Source organism: Helicoverpa armigera, chromosome 23 (genome assembly GCF_030705265.1).
Source record: "Helicoverpa armigera isolate CAAS_96S chromosome 23, ASM3070526v1, whole genome shotgun sequence".
Lineage (NCBI taxonomy): Eukaryota > Metazoa > Arthropoda > Insecta > Lepidoptera > Noctuidae > Helicoverpa > Helicoverpa armigera.
Window position 1 is genome coordinate 9,679,843 of NC_087142.1, and position 20,420 is coordinate 9,700,262.

Sequence of the window (20,420 nt, forward strand, 5' to 3'; positions counted from 1 at the left end):
AAGAATTGACGTTACCAATTTCTATGTCATCATCATCATCATCATCATCAGCCTATCGCAGTCCACTGCTGGACATAGGCCTCTCCAAGTGCACGCCACTGAGATCGATTTTCGGCTTCTCGCATCCAGTATGTAATTTCTATGTAATTCTAGCTTATTAACAAACACCATGTGCTATATTTGACGAGTTAAACAGATACAGCAGACTAGGGATCTCCATAATTAATAAATTAATTATAATCAATTCAACTAAGCACTGTTCATAACTACACACTACACGCCGTGTGTTGTCAACACGATAATAAAATTTAATTACACACACTATATCTCGATAAACATAAGTTATTGTGTTCAGCGAAATTATTTTGCGTCTCAGATGCTTAATTAACTGTAACTACAAATTAATAACATTAAACTGATTGTTTGTAAAGTCAGAATGGCTCTTTTATCGTCCTCTCCTAAATTATCAAATAACCATTAATAAAGCCATTACATTACATTATTTCCATGGTTGGTACCTACTTACATAAGTATAATAAAGCCTGACAGACACCCTTTTCAAGGAGTATCGGATGAAGGAGATCAGATAGCCAGTAGCTGCCAAAACTGTAAAGAACTGAAAAAGTTACTATTCAGGTGCTCCCAAGCTGAAGCAAATGTTGTTGGGAAGAGGCTAGGCAGATGATTTTTATAACTTATCACTAAAATATCTTAACTAATTTTGTCTGCAATCCACAAATTTTCAGAGAAGGTAAATCAAAGAGAAAATTAGTGTACCTACCAATCTTTAAACATCCAAATTGTAAAACGCAAGCGATGCCGTGGGAGACAACTTACGTTGCATCCTGCAATGATTCACTGTTTGCAGTGCGTCGTGATGACTGATAGGTTCACCTTGAAAACACCTGAGACTAGAATGTGCAACCAGGCTTATGACTAAACCTACGAAGGTGTTATAGATGGTCAAAAACGTGGGCTGAAATGTCTGGTAGGACTTGAAATAATGTAACAGTGCAATGTCGCTCTAGAGGTCTTTTTGTGGCTATTGACAAATATAAAATTGAAGACGATTTCAAAAATGTAAGTGAACAAACTCAAGTGGTAAGGACATAAAATTAATGATGTCTTATGATATACCAAATTACAAAATTGCACCGTACATTGCAAGCGACTGGTTTGTCATTTGGTGAGTGTAGAATTAATAGCTATATTATATACCTGAAGATGCATAAAGGTTTATTGAATGATTATCATCGCCTCTAGCTCTAGCTGTGTGCTCCATCTGTGTATTTGGAAATATGTAGTATATTTCTGTAAGGATTAATAATATCTCAATTTTTCCTTATTCCAGAATAAAGCACACATGACATATAAAACCACATTTTCACTTACCTACAAGCAACGTGATCGTGTGAGATAATTGACACAAGACAAAGAACTGGCGTTATATTGTGCAATCGTGAGATCACTGCGGTTTACTCATTACGGCATACCGATTGATTTATTTAACTGCCGTTCAATAAAATGCGACACACATTTGCTGGCTGTTGAGGAAATAAAAACTGTTTTATGTTCTTTTTCGTCCATTACTTTCTTAAATTATAAATTCAAAATATTTAACTCAGACAATAGTCAATAGAATCTCTAAAAATTACTTAGAAACTAGAGTTAGTAGTACCAAATCAATTGGTGTGGATCCTTAGGCAGTGGCGCAGCAAAGGGGAGTTCCACCAATCACAAAACACGCATAGGATACTATTACACAAAACCAACAAGTTAACTGTCTTAATTGCAAAGTCGATAGATAGATTTCGACATACAGAGTCAAAATCTCAACATCTTAACTACCTACAATCTCACCAAAGATGCACCATTCGACGCAGCTCATTGTACAAACAAAAAAACAAAAGTGAATCATAAAATGAAACTAATTCCCAACCAGACTTGCGTAAGTGAGACAAATGAAGCTAATTATGAGACAAAGCCAGGTCTGCTTAAATTAACTCGCTTTGTAACTGGCCATGGGATTGTTTATGCAATAAACTGGGACATCAATATTATTGATAGCTGATTTGTGTAATGTTAGTCTATCTTAAGCAAGGTTGTTAACGCGGTGTCCTGCGTGAGCGACGAACGCGACGCGACGCGACGCTGCGAACGCGACGAACGCGATCAACTCAAAGGAATTCCCTACATGAGGCCTATGTGACAGTCTGCGGCGAGACGCGACGTAACGCGTACTTGTTTTGAGGGCGACCAGATGCGACACCGCGAACTATTCAGAAGCGTTGATTGTTGTGGGACAAAAAAAACATAAATATTAAAGAAATCGTTTATTAGTACAAACAAGTTGGAAGATTGTTGCTGTCTGTACTTTAAATATGAACTTTCAAGCAAAATTGTAACACAACTTCTCCATGATTTGAGAAGTAATGACCAAAATCACGTAGGACATCTGTCGCGTATAGCATCGCGTCGCATTACGTCGCGTCGTGTTGCGTCGCGTCGCGTCGCGTTCGTCGCTCACGCAGGACACCGCGTAACTGTGGGATTGAGATTAATAAATAATACTTAAGAAGTAAAGGCTGTAAATGAATGTACATATCAGAGAACACTTAATTATGAATTAAGAACCAGTCTTACTTAAGTAATAGCCCAATCATCACAACGCGTAAATACACACCTCTGTTTAAATGAACTGAGGATAGAATATCAACTAGATCTACTTGTAAGGCAACAAAATATCCTGAAATAACGCTATACTATACGTAACGAAGACGACTATAAGAGATAATGAGTAGCCGCTATATAATATCTTAATCTTCAATTTCAAGGCTATCGAAGTATAACAAGGATAAAACTGAAATGAAGATGTAATCACAGCTTCGAACACGCAAGGGAAATATCTCGCTCAAACAGCGATTTCCCTGCGTTAATAAACAGTGGAGAAGAATTCTAGTATGTTCTAATCCATAGACCTCATAGTTGTAGGTATTGGACAAGAAACAAAAGACTGAGAAATGATAAATACTTGATTAAGACTTTCAACAGCACGATTAAGATAGCTATATTTGTTATTCGCAAGGCAAGAATGATGACAGGTCAAAGCAAAACTTCTAAACCTTGTCCAACAAAATTGCAATTATCATAACAAAACCCATGCTCATGTCACATCTGTCAAGCACCAAAACAAAATGACCAATTGCTTGCACCTCTTGACTCTCAACCACTCGTTCTATGTATAATTTGTTATAACAATCTATTAGCTAATGTTGCAGCCTTGTGAACGTCATCCTCATCTTCTCTACGTGACAAATCTGCAGCTTTTGTACGTGACCCGTCAATGTCGCAACTTGTCTTTCTATCATGTCTTCATTATTCGTCTAATATTTTGTTTTAGTATTTTATTCTGCGTTGTCTTCGTTTATCATTGGCATGTTATTTACTTTAATATCGTCTTTTGTAGTTAATTTCTTTGTGTAGGGTTTTTCTGTTCGTTAAGTTCGTTTTCAAACATGGGTGCCTTTTATTCAGCCTGGTAATACTCCTCTCTTATTCGTAGTTTCTTTAGCCTTATGCATTCCTTTCAGATTTTCTATGAATAAGAGTCCGTTGACTCGGCCTGTGACTTCACCTTATTAATCTTCATCTCGAGGATCATATATGAAACAATCTGAAACAATAATAGGCATCATCTTTTAACGAAGTTTTACATTAGGAAGACTTATTTGCAATTAAATGGTCCCTAAGCCTAAGATTTATCCTTTACTGTATTCTACTAACTTGCTGTACTTGGAATCTACGTTCACACAAGGCCTAGTTGCTAGTAATGCTTCGATGACCACTGAACCCGACGGTCAAGCGTGATCGTAATTACGCTAATTACTATCTTATTTGGTTACAATAGAAACAGGTTTGTAAGCAAATCGCGTGTTTGCCTACAATTAGTGTCCAGTTAGTTTTTAGACTAACCATTCGTTATGCAGGGCTTGTTTCTGTGTTAGGAAGTTCCTTGTATGGGGGAATACTCATTAAGTTAAAGTTAATTATGATAGGAGCATTAAGTGAAAGTTCTGTATTTGCATTTGGTGTTTACTTGGAACGGAACTGGTCATTAATTTCTTAGTTTCTGTTGAATTATTTACGACTGTAATGGAGGCTTGTAATTACAGATTTTAGTTCGCTGTTGCTCTTGTAGGTGAATGATAAATATTTAGGTACACTACGATATTCGCAGCTAATTCATTACAAACTAATCATAGTAACAAACAGTATATAGGCGTGGCTCTCAGAAATACACAAACAGAAATATCTGAATGTCAGACAATTGCCATTACAGTACAAGTTATTACAAAGCTTAAATACCAAGGCTATGGCTATCAACTCTATTGCTATTGATAAACGTAATTAAGACGTCGTTCCAACCTTATTGTCTGTCCTAATAAATCAATCAAAAACGCTAATTGGTAGCTTTTGTAAGTTTTGAAGCGACTTTTTTAATGTTTGCAAGAAGTATGCGCAAGCGCCGTAGGGTGGAGCGCGCACACGATTTGTCGTGAGTCGCGTATCGTCGTAAATATACTTATCATTATGAATTTATGATTTTCGTAATCGTTTGACGACTTGTATTGTTTGTTTTAAGCTTCTTTTGTATTGGGGAATGAGATATCAAAGACTGGTATTGTTTTATGGATTGTAATAAATCTGTTGTGACTGGAATGATAAACTTCAGGACATATGTACTGTACTTACCATTTCTGTAGTGATAAACTGCGTTCTCTTTACACCTATTAAATAATAGTTTTAATCGGGTACATTCCTATGAAGAGAACCTATGTAAAGTACATAACTATGAAGAAAGCTAGATGGAACTCTATAAAATTAAAGCAACAATGTAACTTGGCTTATCATTTTCCCAAAATAGTGCGTCCATCACCGAACAACAGACAAGAAAGTCTGCCTTGAAAGGCCCTTCAAAACTTCAAAGAAACTAAGATAAAGAAAGATAGCCATATTTCTAAACACATATGTAAGTATGTATGTATGTTTTAGATGTAGATAGCGATATGGCGAAGGAAGTACCACTTGCTGTATTGTGTAACTGCCCGTGTTACGGTTATATGCAATCTCTTTAGTCATAGACTGAAACAGAATTATATGAATGGCATCCTGAATCCCTGCATTACAATGTAGTAAGTCAGTAAGAAAAAGTCGTGGGTTCCATTCAAAGAGATTCCGTACAGAACTTGTCATAAAGGTTTAATAGTTCAATTAACAGGAAAAGTGGCTCATAAATCAGTATGAAGATGAATGGGTAGTTCGTACGATCTCAGACTGACTGAAAACTACTATTGGTATGACGATTTTCTTAAAAAAATCTAACCATCAGGTCAATTACTGTCGGCTGACTGTTAATAGTAATGTTAGTAAACCTTAGAAGAGTAGTAGGTAAATAAGACTACTATGTTCAATGTATGTATCTATCCCAATCCTACTTTTATAGTACCTAGAATGGGCTATATTTTCTGTAAAAGACAGTTGAATAATAGTATTTCCAGACTAATGACTTAACGTGTTTGCGACAAATTGTCTCATAAAACCGCCATATTTAATGAAAAATGACCATAGACACTTGTTCAAAGAGTCTTTTACGCAATCGCAGTTGTCTATGCTTTTAAGTTATTGTAAATTGTTTTTGTAGAATGTGTTAGACGTTTAATTACATATTTGTATTTTATTTAATGTTCAGTTGTTATGTTTTTGTCTTTCTGTGTTTGAAGAATGCCAATGGCCTGTCTAAATTCCTACATTTTGTCTGTTCTCACCTTTATGTCAAGGTAATTTCAGACTGTTAAATGAGTCATTTATTTATATGTTTTTGTTTGTCATTTTATATTTTCATATCACCTTTGAATAGTGATTTTTTGGCGTGAATATCAGTTGAAGGTTGAAGGAATTTGATATGTAATATGTAATTAAAAATATGACAGTAAAAAATTGTAAATGATATTTTTAATGGACGTGGAAACTTTGATACTTGAATAGATACAATTATGAAGAGAAGTAAACATATTTTTATGTAAATGATACTATCTCGAGAGCCTCATTATACCTTTCAATCTAATATCCTTATTTTTACTATAAAAAACAAATTACAGACTATACATACTCTTACAAATACATCTGATTGTTTAACTCAACAATCATTATTATATCTGTACACATAGAAAACCTTGGCACACCTATTCAATGATTAACCACACTATAAACAGTGAAACCGATCTAAATACATTATATTTGACCTTGAATACACTATTGTAAAGAGCTACAAATCGCAAGAAAAACCAACGAAGTACAAAGGAGCAGTACATACAACTTTTAATAGCCAATCAATGTAATCTAGATACTATCTATATCTATACTGATATAATAAAGAGGAAACATTTTCTGTTTGTTTGTGCCCTAAAGGCTCCGGACTACTGCACCGATTTGAAAAATTCTTTCACTGTTGTAAAGCTACACTCTTCCCGAGTAAGCATAGGCTATATTTATCCCGGTACGGGCAGTAGTTTCCACGGGACGCGGGTGAAATCGCGGGAAAACACCTACTAAATTATATTTAACCTTGAATATACCATTATAGAGCTATGAATCTCAAGAAAAAACAAACATATGTCTGTAGTATTAATTGCCAGTGAACGTAATTTATTTATAAACCATTGAATAAAGGTGTAACTAAGTATTTTTTAAGATAAGTCGTGAGATATGTATCATGGTAAATGAATGAATGAAGAAGGTCGTTCGTGGACATTCAACAAAAAATTGTGTATTATATTGCGGACTTATTTTGTACCTAAAGCTGTTTTATATTCGGAATAAGGTCCATTGTTTGTTTGGGACGGTTTTTGTGAAACTACGTAGATACTATAGAGGTAGTTGTAATGAAGGCTGCTGTCCAAATTGTGTTTTAATATGCAGGTTTTTAAATATGACCGTAAGTACTTAACGTCAGAAATTCTTGAACACGCAAGATGAATTTTGGAATAACCCCTCTTGATCTGTATTAAAAGTTAGGAACAAAAGAGACCTATTATTACGGCTGCATCTTCTTCCTCCTCCTGCCCTGTTCCCAATTTTACTTGGGGTCGGCGCAATACGTCATCCTCTTCCATTTTCCCCTGTCACTCGTCATACTGACACTCACTCCCTTCCTATTCATGTCTTCTATTCAGACAATCCATCCATCTTTTCTTAGGTCTTCGTCTTCCTCTCCATCAAGGGTGTCTATATCTACAATTGTTTCTTGCGGTAATAATTTATTAATATGTAGCTGTAGCTCATGATTAAATAGGTATCTAGGCACAAATTGTAGTTATGTAGAAACATGTTAGCTTACAAACCAGCTCACAAACGAACAATAAGTCGTTAATGTCAATTAGTAACTAATATTCACTAATTAATGGAACTTAATTGTTGATCGATTTATAATTGAAAGTCGAACCTAATTTCCTCGATAGTAATTTCGATTGCACAATAGTGTGTAATTAATTCAGTGAAGATTAATAACACTGGTCAGTATATTTAGAGTTATGTTGCAAGATAAGGTACGATTTCGATACTAAACAAACCGTATTCAATGAATTATTTCATCATTATTTCATCAACAGTAATCTCTCCATAGTTTAATGTTTAGACTATTATATTACTTATGAACCGAAAAAGAAGGTTCTCATTTACACACTCATTTACACTTCATATCTGCATATCTGTCGTCAGTGGCCATGTTGTTCCCTCTAAAAAAATACCACGCGGTTGCACCCGAAATAGTCAAAACAAAATCCTAAAACAATAGAACCTGCAAACCATTTAGTTTCCCTCACTACCATAGTCTGATGGGGGTGCAATAAAAACTCCATAGTTAAGTATAAAGCGACAACAGATTGGGCACGGCATTAGCAAACAATGCAATCGTGACGTGTACTGAGGTCGTCTGTAATGGCCTTTTTGTTGCAGCCTGCACTTTTTGTACGCGTTTGCGTAGAAACGTAGATTTTGTTAAAGAACGTTGTAGGTACTATGACTATCTAAGATTGATTTTTATTTAAATGAAGTATGAAGTTATACTACGAAGTTTTGTGAATTCAGTTTTTACATGGTCAATTGTAGATTCCATTATCGTGCGTTATCCTGATGAATTTTGGTATTCAATATCAGTCTCATTCAAAACTTATTAATTCCCGAAATGATTGAAGTTTCTGTCTAATTTTGCCATGGTGGAAAATGGTGACTAGGGCTTTCAATACCGGTATTACGGGATCCCGTAATACCGTGATCACGGATATATTTTGGTCTTTTTTCAATACCGGTATTGAGGAGCCAATACCGTGATTACGGTATTACAATCTTTTTTATAATTTTAATTATTTTGGTTTGAGGAAGTTGTATTAAATAAGATAGATAACTACGTACTCGTAAGATGTACTCGTAATATTATTCTCACACTTCACACTTGTGTATTAAGCGCCAACTTTTATCTCCAGCATACCTCCACCTTTCTTAAACAACTGGTTTCTTAATCGATCGAGCGAGCGAAACGACGTTATTGTTTTGTTAGTGGTAGTAAAGAGACATCTCATCACTAGGATGTATCGCCAATCTACTTGGCAACACTGCAGGGACTCCAGAACAGAGTAGATTTCAACCGAGTCAAAGGCCTTTTCATAGTCCACAAATGCTAGACACAGTTGAAGTTGAAGAACAGGACGACAACAGTCCTACTCCACGTCTCTGGAGTTCTCCCTTCAAACAGGACATCGTTAAAAAGCTTCTGGAGCTCCCCCAGTATGGGCTTACCTCCTGCTTTTAGTAGCTCTGTTGTAATGCCATCCTCGCCAGGTGCTTTTCCAATTGAGCTGTCTCAGAGCGATCTCGATTTCGCTGACTTCTGGCAGGCGGTGAAATGGCGTGTTAATGTGGCTCTAGAATCCTCATTTCCGGGATCAGGTCGAGATGCATGCGATGCGTATAACCGGCCATAGAAGTTTTCCACTTCCGAAAGGACTGTCGGCACCGAAGAAATGACTTCTCCACATGTTGTGGTCAGCTTCGTCAAGTGGCTTCTTCCAAGAGATTTTACGAACACCTTTGACCCCCGATTCAGCTCAATTGCTCTTTCAATGTCTAGAGTATTGGAGCACCGGAGGTCGCGTCGTACGTGCTTGTTGATCTCTTGGTTTAGAGCCCGCTTAGCTGACGAAGTGACAGGCGGGTTTTCACGTCGTTTCTTCATAAGCCCTAATGTCTCTTCCGAAAGCTTTGATTTCTTGCCCTTACGCTGCATGTTACAGAATCTCGAACCTTCCTCCCTGAGGATCCGAACCACATATTCGTGGTTCTGGTTAACGTCTGTTGTGGTTTCCACGGCGGCAAATCGGTTCTCCAAATTTGACTGGAACGTTTCAGATCCTGAAATGGTTTGGAGCAGTGTTGGTCGGAGCTTGGCCTTCATCAGACGGAAACGTTCGGCCTTGAAGTTACCGTCTTGTCAGAGAGCCTCGGACAAGTTGGTAATCGCTACCGGTATTAAACCTATTGATCACGGAGACGTTTCTATGTGCTTCTTGTTCGTCGTGATGTAGTCAATCTCATTTTTAGTCATAGTGTCGGATTCATAGCGTGATTGGACGCTTTTTGAAACTAAAGGATTGTGTTTTAAAAGTTTTAATCGATCTAAAATTAAACTCCGATTTCGAATTAGACGAAATCGATTTGACAATATTAAAAAATATTTACAACAGCCTTTCTGTAGTAAAAGTAACTGTATTAGAAATTTGTAAACGGGATGCCAATTTACTAAAAGCGGATATTGCGCTAAAATGTATGTTGACGAAGTTAGGTGGTCAAGCTACTATCTTATACTTAAGCCTAAATCTTGCAAAAGCACTTCGAAGACGCATAAAGGAGCGACGACTTTTAATATCTGGAGTATTGCAATATTTACATGACCGACAATACCGTGATCACGTGATCACGGTATTGAAATTTTTAATACCGGTATTGATACCGGAATTGAAAAAATCCGGTATTTGAAAGCCCTAATGGTGACCCATTTTTGTTTTAGGTAATAATTTGATAACTACATCAAGGTCAAGATATAAAAGTCCCATTAACTCCATCATTAACATGGTATTTGCAAAAACTAAACAAAACTTACGCAACACGTTCCCATAACATCCTTCCTCCGATATTATCCAGTTATTGTTTCAATAACATCTGCCCCCGTTCACGGAAGCTCTCAATTCATCCAATTGACATCGGCCATCTTCAAACGTGCGCAGGAGTCAATTGACTTTCTTTTTGTGCTTATTAAGAGCGCTTGTTTGCAAAGGTCATTGCGTGAATTGATCTGATGTTTTTTTTTTTTGTGTTGGAGGATATTTTTCTCACAAGTCCTTTAGATAGGGAAAAGGAACCTAATTTTTAATCATGTATTTTGTAATTCTAAGTTTCACAAAATAGCTCACCAAAGAGGAACACAGTGCGGTGTTATCTATGTACAGTAGAATTCATATATAACGACTTCGCTTATAACAACTAATCGGTTTTAGCGACGATAATCTTTACTCAAGTTAGGTTTCGTATATAGGTACTAAGACAATATAACCGTTTAGTGCGACTCCGGTTTAAGCGACCAACTGCTTATAGCGACCAATATTTTTTATAATACGTCCGGTTAAAACGACACACGCGCAATGTTTTGTTTACCTATGCACTCGCACCCCCACCCCGCGCGCTTCTAATCCTTATTGGCGCGCGTTAATCACAGTTCGTGTTTATCACCTGTTATGACAAGTTCATAAAGTTCGACAAAATGAGTTCAGTGAAGCGAAAGTGTTTTACAATCGAGGAAAAAAGTGCTATATTACATCGATTGGAAGCCGGTGAATCAAATGCAACCCTCGCAAAGGAGTTTGGCGTATCTCATTCTACAATATCCACCATAAAAAAGAATAAAGATAAGATTGAGCCGCTATTTAATGCCAATGTTTTGAAATGCAAACGTATAAGGACGTCTACTCATGAGCAGGTGGATAAGGCATTGTTACAGTGGTTCAAACTTCAGCGCGACCGGGGAATACCTATTAATGGACCCTTGCTACAAGAGAAAGCAAACTTTTTTGCTAGACAGTTAGACATACAAAATTTCACGTGTTCCATGAGTTGGATAAACCGTTTTAAAGTAAGACACAACATCGTTGGTGGTAAGATTGCTGGCGAATGTTTGTCAGTTCACCAAAGTGATGTAACCGATTGGCTAGAAAAAGTTTGGCCTACCCTACGTGCACAATTTACAGATGATGAAATTTTTAATGCAGATGAGACCGGGCTGTTTTATAAATTAACCCCGGACAAGACGTTGAAATTTAGAGGTGAAAAATGTAAAGGAGGAAAATTATCAAAGGAGAGAATAACTGTGATGGTGGCAGCCAACATGAGTGGTACAGTTAAAAAAAAGCTTCTCGTAATAGGAAAATCTCAACGCCCCAGATGTTTTAAAAATGTACGACATTTGCCAGTGGATTATGAAAGCAATCGAAGAGCCTGGATGACTGCTGACATTTTTACTAAATGGGTTCGTGCTTGGGATCGTGAACTTACAAAAAAGAATAAGAAAATCCTGCTATTAGTTGACAACTGTCCTGCGCATCCTCACATAGCCGACTTAAAAAGCATAACTCTGGTGTTTCTGCCTCCAAACACGACATCAGTGTTGCAACCCATGGATCAAGGAATTATTCGAGCTTTGAAAACACATTTTCGTAAAAACCTTGTCCTGAAAATGATCCAGCTTCTTGATGGCTGCCGAAGCACTAGTTTTGAGTACCCAAAGATTACTGTTCTTGATGGTATACTAATGATTCAAGATGCCTGGACCCAACTCAAGCAAATCACGATTTTTAACTGTTACAAACACGCTGGTTTTGTACAAAGCAACGTAGAATGTACCATTACTTCTTCAAATGCAGATGATTTTAACGAAGAAGACGACGTTCCGCTGAGTGTTTGGGCAAGGGCTATTAATGGGCATCAGTTACCCATAACAAATGAGGACTTTGAACAATATGCGTTTGTCGATGATGCTGTCGCCACTTGTGAAGAACCGACTGATGAAAACATTGTGGAAAATATCATCGCCACTGACTCGAATACCATAGATAGCGACGGTGATGATGGCGAATCAGAGGAGATTCATCCGACTGTGAGTGTGTCTGAGGCGTTGAAAGCAGCAGAAACACTCAGTGTATTCGTTCAGACTAACCTTGATGACGATCTGATGAAAACAATGATGTCACGAATACATAATGCCGTAAGAAGTTCGTACTACCGAACAAAAGTTTGTCAAAAACAAACTCAAATAACAGACTTTCTACGTAATTAACACACAGCTTTGTCTCTAGTGATTGTGTATTTTATTTACGATTTGTTCCTATTATAGTACTTTATGTACCTATGTTTGTAATTTGTAATGTTTAAGAAAATAAAGCATTTTGATTTCTATGAAATGTTTTATTTAACTAAACAGGAAAACCAAAATTATATGCATTATAATAATATGTGTAGGTACATTAAGAAATAATCTGTCCGTTTTGTGCGTCGTCCGGTTAGTACGACATAGTATCGTCGGTCCCTTGAAGGTCGTTATATCCGGATTCTACTGTATTTTGAAAAAAAAAAAAACCTTTGGTGCGAAGATAATTTAATTTAGTTCTAGAAACGATGACCACTCGATAAAAACTTGATAGAATGTTGAATCCCGATAACGACCTAAGAAAGAAATAAATAACTGCATTCAACCACACCCAAGACAACAATTTACAAACAAAACAATCACACATATGAATGGTGCCCAAAAAACGCATCCAATTAGCAGCTACCAAACTTTCATACAACACAATTTCGCACAAAAAACTGCCAGTTAAAAGCAACAGTTACTGAGAGTGAAATGAACCGGATCCCGTCTTGCGCCCGCGCCGGCCCAATTGCAGGCCTTATCGAGACCTAGGGCACTGGGACTGGTCACATACCACTTTTACCAGCACTCATTGAGATTATTTTAGGGTCTTTTGGTCCCAATATAAAAGCTATCCGTTCTTTTGCTTACTGCAGAAGTGCAGATAGGAATTTTGACATTACATGTTTGGGCCTAATGTCAAAACTTCTATCCCTGTAAGCAAATGGACAGATAGAATATTGGATATGGTCGTGGATCGATACAGTTTATAAAAACAAAACAAAATAACATCTACTATCATTGTAAAGGATGGTTGATTTTTGAAACGGGATATTGCGGATCGCTAAAACGTAGTTACCAAAATATGATTCTTGGTGCAGGCATTTGTTTCCTCTAAAAATCGGTGTCTTCTTTCCTACTTATCTATATTTTTATCTTCCCTACTAATTAGTGGCCTATAACATAATAAAACATGCATTAACTTTACAACAGTATTGCATTTATTGCCTCCTTTAACGAGTTACATAAAACGCTTGTACAATTAATATTCAGAGCACTCATAACAAATCCTCTAGAACCGGTTGTAATACAAAATTATAAATTGGGTCGTTCGGTTTAGTTGCTACCGGCTCGAAGCTTTTAATATTGATTTTTAATTGAATCGACGGTTTTTTACGGTTGGAGGTACATTTAAGTAGTTGTGATTTTGCACAATCATACTTTATTGATGTTAGTTTTTGTGTATGTTGTGTGTGTCGGAATATGATTACAAATTTAACCATTTAATCTTATCTATTGTTCCACAAAATATATTTCGCATTTTAGAGTTCTACATATATCGGTTCATAGGTTTTTCACTACGTACTATTTTTATATTGCACACGTAGGGCCATATATAAAAGACGTTTATCAAATCTGAATGAACCCAAAATTTAGTCAATCATTGACCGATTAAATTAATACGACAATCACAATGTTCAAGGACAATCAAACTCGATATCAATTCGAATGCTAGGTCTACATATAAAAAACAACATCCTGCATGACGGAACCAAAAAAAATCGCTTCGAATTTAAAAACCAAATGAACTACTCGATATAATCGTGTCGCGAGCATTGCTATAAAATTAATCATTTAATTGCAATCATCGGAATTCTTAAGCGATGGAGTACTAAGGCCATCGATTAGGTAATCGATACAAAACGATTAACTGCGAATAACTTGAAGAATAGACTATTCTCTGTTAAGGCCGACTCGATCACGGAGTTACTGACCTGCTTTAAGATTAGTTGTAGTGTATGAAAGAGATTTCTAATATGAGTTCACGAATTCCAATTCCAATGATAAGAGTAACAAGGATTTAGATAAACTAAGCTCGGGTCAAATATCTTTGAAACAAACTGGTCCCTGCGGTTTCACCTAGTCCCCGGAAAACCACTTTTCGCAACCAAATAAAAATAAAATTATGTCCCTTCTAAATGTCTAAACTGTATACCTATACCAAACATTTTGTGGTAAAGCCGGACAGACAGAGTTACTTTAGCATTTATAATATTCAGGTAAGAATGATATGAACATTTTACTTGCCGCTTACTCACTAAACAAATATTGACTGCCAGCACATTGACCTACAGCCTACATTCAAATACTTTGCCAAAATATTTAGACTAACCGATAAGAAAGATGAAGATAATGCTTTAATAACGTCTGTAGTGAGTGAAGCCAGCTGTTTATACATGTCTCGAGGAATTAGTTCATCGGGTCAAGGGACTTATAGATGTTTGATTAGATGTTTCTGTAATTTAATCGACGTCTATACTTAATGTGGTAGGTATTATAAAGGGGTATTTCATTGAGAGGTTAGCCTTTGAAACTACAGATCTCATTAATGGTAATCTCTTTATCAATGCCTTAGTAGATAGACACTCCTATGGCTTTTGAAGTATTTTATTATTTACTTCCTATAAACAATTTTATATGTGGTTGATCGAATGCCACTTAGCACAACATAAAATATGCTGAAGAAACTGTCCGTTACCTGACAAACTTCAGTGTCCTGAATGTATAAGGAAACTGAAGTTTGTTGTTTTGACCCTGGTCAAACGATTTAAGAACTACCAAACACTTTCTGAATGAGACTAGAATCTCTGGAATATAATCCACTACCTAAGACTTATCACCTGTTTTTATCCCATTTTTTTTGGGATTCAGGACGTAGTCTTCTTCTTCAATACCAACCTATATCATCTTTCATCAATTTTACCTACAGCACTTGCTACATAAAAAAACCCCATAGATTCCCCTCACCATATGACACAAACGCCATATTTGTTTTGATTGTCGACTTTCTCCCGCCAAGGTCGGTCGTGTGTCACCATTGTTCATTGTGCATTGTTGCCTATGGGAATCTGTGGGAACTCTTGGTTATCAACTGTTCATGGTGTTGAAGGTTATCAAGTAATGAAGATGAAGGAAGGGAAGTGGTTTATGGGGATGTAATGGTGATGTTCTGTTTTGTATAAGCGCTTTTCCCAGTGGCTCCTCTAAAAATTCTTGTTTCTATGGTTTCTTATACCAAAAGTAATATTTATGACCAACAATTACATCACGTAAGGTTGATTTAATTTCTAATTTTATATGTCTCTGGTTTGATATTTATCTACGAAAATTTCTTTAGCATTTGTCGGTGCACAAGTTCACGAATGTCAATCAATAAGTTGCCTTCTTGAGTATCTACTTTCAAGGACCACAATCACCGTATTCCATTACCACTAATCCTAACTTTCCTCAAGTTCTGACTAAAAGGCTTCACTACACTATATCCTTAAACTGTTTTAATCTCATTACGGAGTAGAAAGTTGGCTCATGACTATTAACTCGATGCTAGTTATAAATCGTCCAGGGATTAGACCCGAGGTCTCAATTCCCTCTAAATCCCTGAGCGAAAGTCGAGTGATACACGAGTGAAGACCTGACAGTTGCCACAGAGCGAGGAAAGGATAGAATCCGCAGTTTTTTTTTGTTAATTGATTTAAACAAATTATAAAGTAAAGGGTATGTTTACTACAACCTATAACGATGATTGATCGAATGAGTCTGGATGAATGATTCTGGTGTAGATTTTATATTGACATTTGTCTGTCAAATCATGTAAACCTTAGCAATAAGTTATTTTTAAAATGAAATTCAGTCTAGATAGAAATTCAGTCTGAGTATAGATATATGTATACTTAAAAATTCCAACTTTGCGAAGAATTGATGCACAAAACATCCATAATTGAAAACGACTGCTCCAAAAACGTCACGTTATTCAACAACAAAACGCACAATGCACACTTGACTCGACAAACGAACCTTCTGCCCAAGCGTCAGCTGTCACTTGTCAGTAAAAGTTAGCAAGTAGGGCACATGCGTGTGCGCCGAAACTGTTACACAAATACCATACAATGTACTTAATAGTTGTCATTTTGTCAGCGTTTAGTGAATTGTGAATGTGTGCTATCATTTTTTATGTCATGTTTTTGCGTTTTCCTTTTTGTTGGTTAGCGAAAGCGGTGTTGAATGGGCTTTATTTGAGATGTAGATACGCCCTTTTGGTGCGTGTTGGTAGGTTTAGTAACGTTTAGTAATCTGTGGTAACTTGACGGTAGTTGTGGGTGTTTGTTTTTGTGTTTATTGGTCTGCGTAGCCTAATATGTATTTTAATAGAGAACCTTCTCTTAATTGAAATAGGTATAGTATGTTCGTATGAATACGTCTGGATTTTAAGAATTAGGCTGTTATTACGGTAAAGCTATCATTATATAATTGAAGTTTTCTTTATTCGTTGTAATGCATCTGAAAATCTCGATACCCCTAATACAGAACGCATATTCATATCATAATACCTCCCACAGATGCGTCTTTGATTCCACATTAAATCTGATTCAGGCGGTGACTGTATGTAGTCATTCATAACTGCATGATAAGATGTGATTAGTTAAACAGATGTTAGTTAGCGTCGGCTTGTTAGAACTTAAGGTTCAAGGGTTTAAGGAATGCGGAGGTAAACATGTGGATGTGATAACGTGAGGTACTGGTTAGATGGAGTTTGTTACCTATAGTGGTGTTTTTGTGAGGAAAATTAGGGTTATTTTGTTTCATGTGTTAGGGCTATTTTGTTTCATGTGGTATTCTGTTCGCTGTTCTGTTCAAAAGCCCTTATGATATGTAGTCTTGTATATCGACAATAATATGCTAATTTACTGTCATTTAGATTCCCAAAAGAGTCCAAAATCATAGGCTTAACTATAGGAGCAGAAAAGAGTTTAGCTACCGGTAAAGATAGCTTACATCCTTTATTGGCTATCTAAAGCTAAAAATCATCGAATCCCACTACCTATTAGTTAATGAGATTTTTTAACTCTTTGGCTTTATAATACCTACTACATACTATAACTTCCTTTGTAAATAAACATTATTACCCGTCCACTATACATTATCACGCGACATTGTCTACTACACAAGTCATTTACGACAAACAGTCAAGTCATTGTCTTTCACATACATATCTAATACCGTGACTGCTAATCACTGTGTTTCCCACACTCAATTGTGGGTACTTGTGTTTCTTTGCACTTCTGGGAAATAGAGATATTATAAAAACTGCGTGTCAATTGCATGTCATTTTGTTTGGATTTTTATCTGAAATCTGAATGTTAGTGGTGATGAGTTTTACGTTGTGTATGGTGTTTTGTGTTGTTGTAACCTGAAGAACTATTTGATCAGCCCGAAAGAAAAAGTAGTTATTTAAGTTTCCCTTTTCGTAGTTTCCTTAGAACATTTGTTAGGAAGTTGCATTAATAAGAATCGGTGACCATTTCACCAAGAGCCTTCATTAGATCAAATTCTTCATACGGTCCTCCTGCGCTTATTCCAATATTATTTGGCTATCACGCAGTCTTCTTCTTTAATACTACTCTGTTGTACTGTTTGACGGCATATCACAAATTACATTCTTTCTAACCATGTCTTTCCCCTAATCCATCGTTTTACTCATTCCCTTACACTAAATTCATCTATCCATTCTTTGGTCTGCCTCCCTTTATCTACGAATTTCTTGAATGACCGCTAAATATGTCAAGTCTAGCTAGTACCCTAGCTGGCTGCACAATCTCAGGAGCTGGTTATCGCGACAATCATGCTGCACAGCAAATATTGTCTGACCGATAGCGAGGTCGGTGACCCCGCACCCACTCTCGTTGTGTCGTGTAGTGGGTGATGCAGTAGTGTAAGTTGGGTTGGCCTTTGAAATGCTAGTAAAATCATTCAATATGATGATGTCTTATTTAAAATATATTTTTTATAAGTTTCCCGGAGCGAGTAGTCTGAGCCTAATTTTTTTAAGCAGTCTTAACAGTATTCATTAAAAGTTTTTGGCTGTCAAAATAAACCGTAAGAATGTAAACCATAGAAAACCACTGCCTATGCGCAATTTACCTTAGCACAAAAGGGATTAATCAAAGGCCTTGGCCGCTTGGCTGGCCAGTTTGATTGATTTCCAAAAATATAACGAAAGCAAACAGCACGTCTATCTTTGAAATAAAAAATTCTAAACAATATCATCCATTACGAAACTCTCTACAAACAAATCCCAAGAATAGAATTGATTGATAGAATCGCCGTGTAATCAATAATATGAACTTGTTATCAAACAGAGAAATGCTGCAGGTCAACGACCTGCCACTGTCTTGCGCGTGAGTTGAATAACTTCGTCCTAGTGTAGGTAGTTGTAAGTAGGTGAAGTTAGCGGTGTCATTCGATCATGTGGTCGGTTATCGATGATCGGAATAATCGATTAATGTGTGGTATTAAAGAGGTCAGGCAAAAAGGTTTGAATTTAAGGTTGAGCATGATGCATAAAAAGTCACCTTTACCCAACCCAACTACTTCCAAGCTACTGCACGTTTTTATAATTTCCTATACTGATATAATGAAGAGGACCTCTGTTTTGTTTTTTTTTTTATTATTATTCTGAAGGTTCAGGAACTAGTGAACCGTTTTGAAAAATTCTGGCTCGAGAAGAATTCATTAAATTAGGAGGCTATAGAAGCTTTCATCTACGGAACACCTATAGAGCTGTATTTTCAAAGTCTACAATTTTTACATACTTGTTTTACTGCACAACACACTACGTAGAAAACTGTTATTGTAATAACGTGGTGCATAGCAAAATGTGACCGCTTGATCGCTGCCACCTCGCGGCAACGAAAGGTCATAAGTAGCTCTATGTGTTTTTGTAAAATACTACCTTCTTGTGTGGTTGTCTCTTACTAATGTAGTTTTGGTTTGGCAATTTGAAGTTACTGATTGTAGAAGATTAATATAGTTCTTTATTTAGAATTATATTTACATTTTCATATTTACAAAAATATAAAAGGGGGGAAAATTAAAACTAAGTAGGTATCAAAATATTCATCCGCATCGCTATCAGCGGGGATCGTGCTCAAAATGCTGGCTGCATATTGTTTAGGATTATATTGATTGAATAAAATAGTGCGCAAACTGATATTAGAAATCGGAAAGTTCGTTTCTGTATCATGCATAATGAAACTACAGCAATAATATAAAATATGGTCTACTTTTATCCGGGTGCGTGAAATAGTTTTCATGCAGCGTGGAAACCGCTGGCGGAAGCTTGTATGAAATATTAATTTAACTAGTTATGCATGCTTTTGTTATAATAATAAACAATATTGTATGCCTATGAAAATATTCAAACATCGAGGTAATTAATACCACATTTCCTTGCTCAGGAAATTTAAGTTCATAGGTTCACAAACTTCCTGCATCCTTAAACATATCCATAATATCTGAATATTACATCAAAATTATCGTAAAGTATCAAATTCTGTTGCAAGTATCAAATAGCTGTAGTTTCCAATAGCCTGCACTTTCTCAGCTGGTGAACTTTGACCCCCAAAGTGATGTGGGGTCATCATTCATATATGTATGTACGATCATAGGTATATTTATGTAGTTGTATTGTTTGGCATAATGTGTTTATATGGTGTATTGAGTGTATAATAAATATTACATAATATAGCTGTAATGTTTTAACATCTTAGAACTTGTCAGGTAAAGGAAAATTCAACATTGTCTTGAATGATTTTCATATGGTGATCATCAATATGGGCAGTAACGTTATAACTCGGCACTGATCAAAATCTGACATATTTCTGCAAAAAAGGCTTAAAAAACAGCAATTTCTGTACATCAAATCTTAGAAGATTACCCTTCAAAACAGTCACTCCTTTTTAACCTTTCAACCGGTTTCATCACCTTTTACCTAGTTTTGCTAGAAAGAAGTGTCGCAACAAACTACCCAGCCAATAGATAGCTCTCTAAACTTCTTGAACAAACACTAATA

General features: G+C 36.3%; 2 protein-coding genes across 6 annotated transcripts in view; both read left to right on the forward strand.

Annotated features, from left to right (window-relative positions):
• The window catches only part of Smash (smallish), a 189,001-nt gene that overhangs the window by 109,480 nt on the left and 59,101 nt on the right, over positions 1-20,420 (forward strand). The gene's annotated exons all lie outside the window — the stretch shown is intronic.
• Positions 10,871-12,439, forward strand: LOC135118552 (tigger transposable element-derived protein 4-like). The gene has a single exon (XM_064040925.1). It carries the CDS (start codon positions 10,871-10,873, stop codon positions 12,437-12,439), a length of 1,569 nt encoding a protein of 522 aa, XP_063896995.1.

Coding starts and splice junctions, on each gene's coding strand:
- LOC135118552 (XM_064040925.1), top strand. CDS start 10,871: ATGAGTTCAGTGAAGCGAAAGTGTTTTACAATCGAGGAAAAAAGTGCT.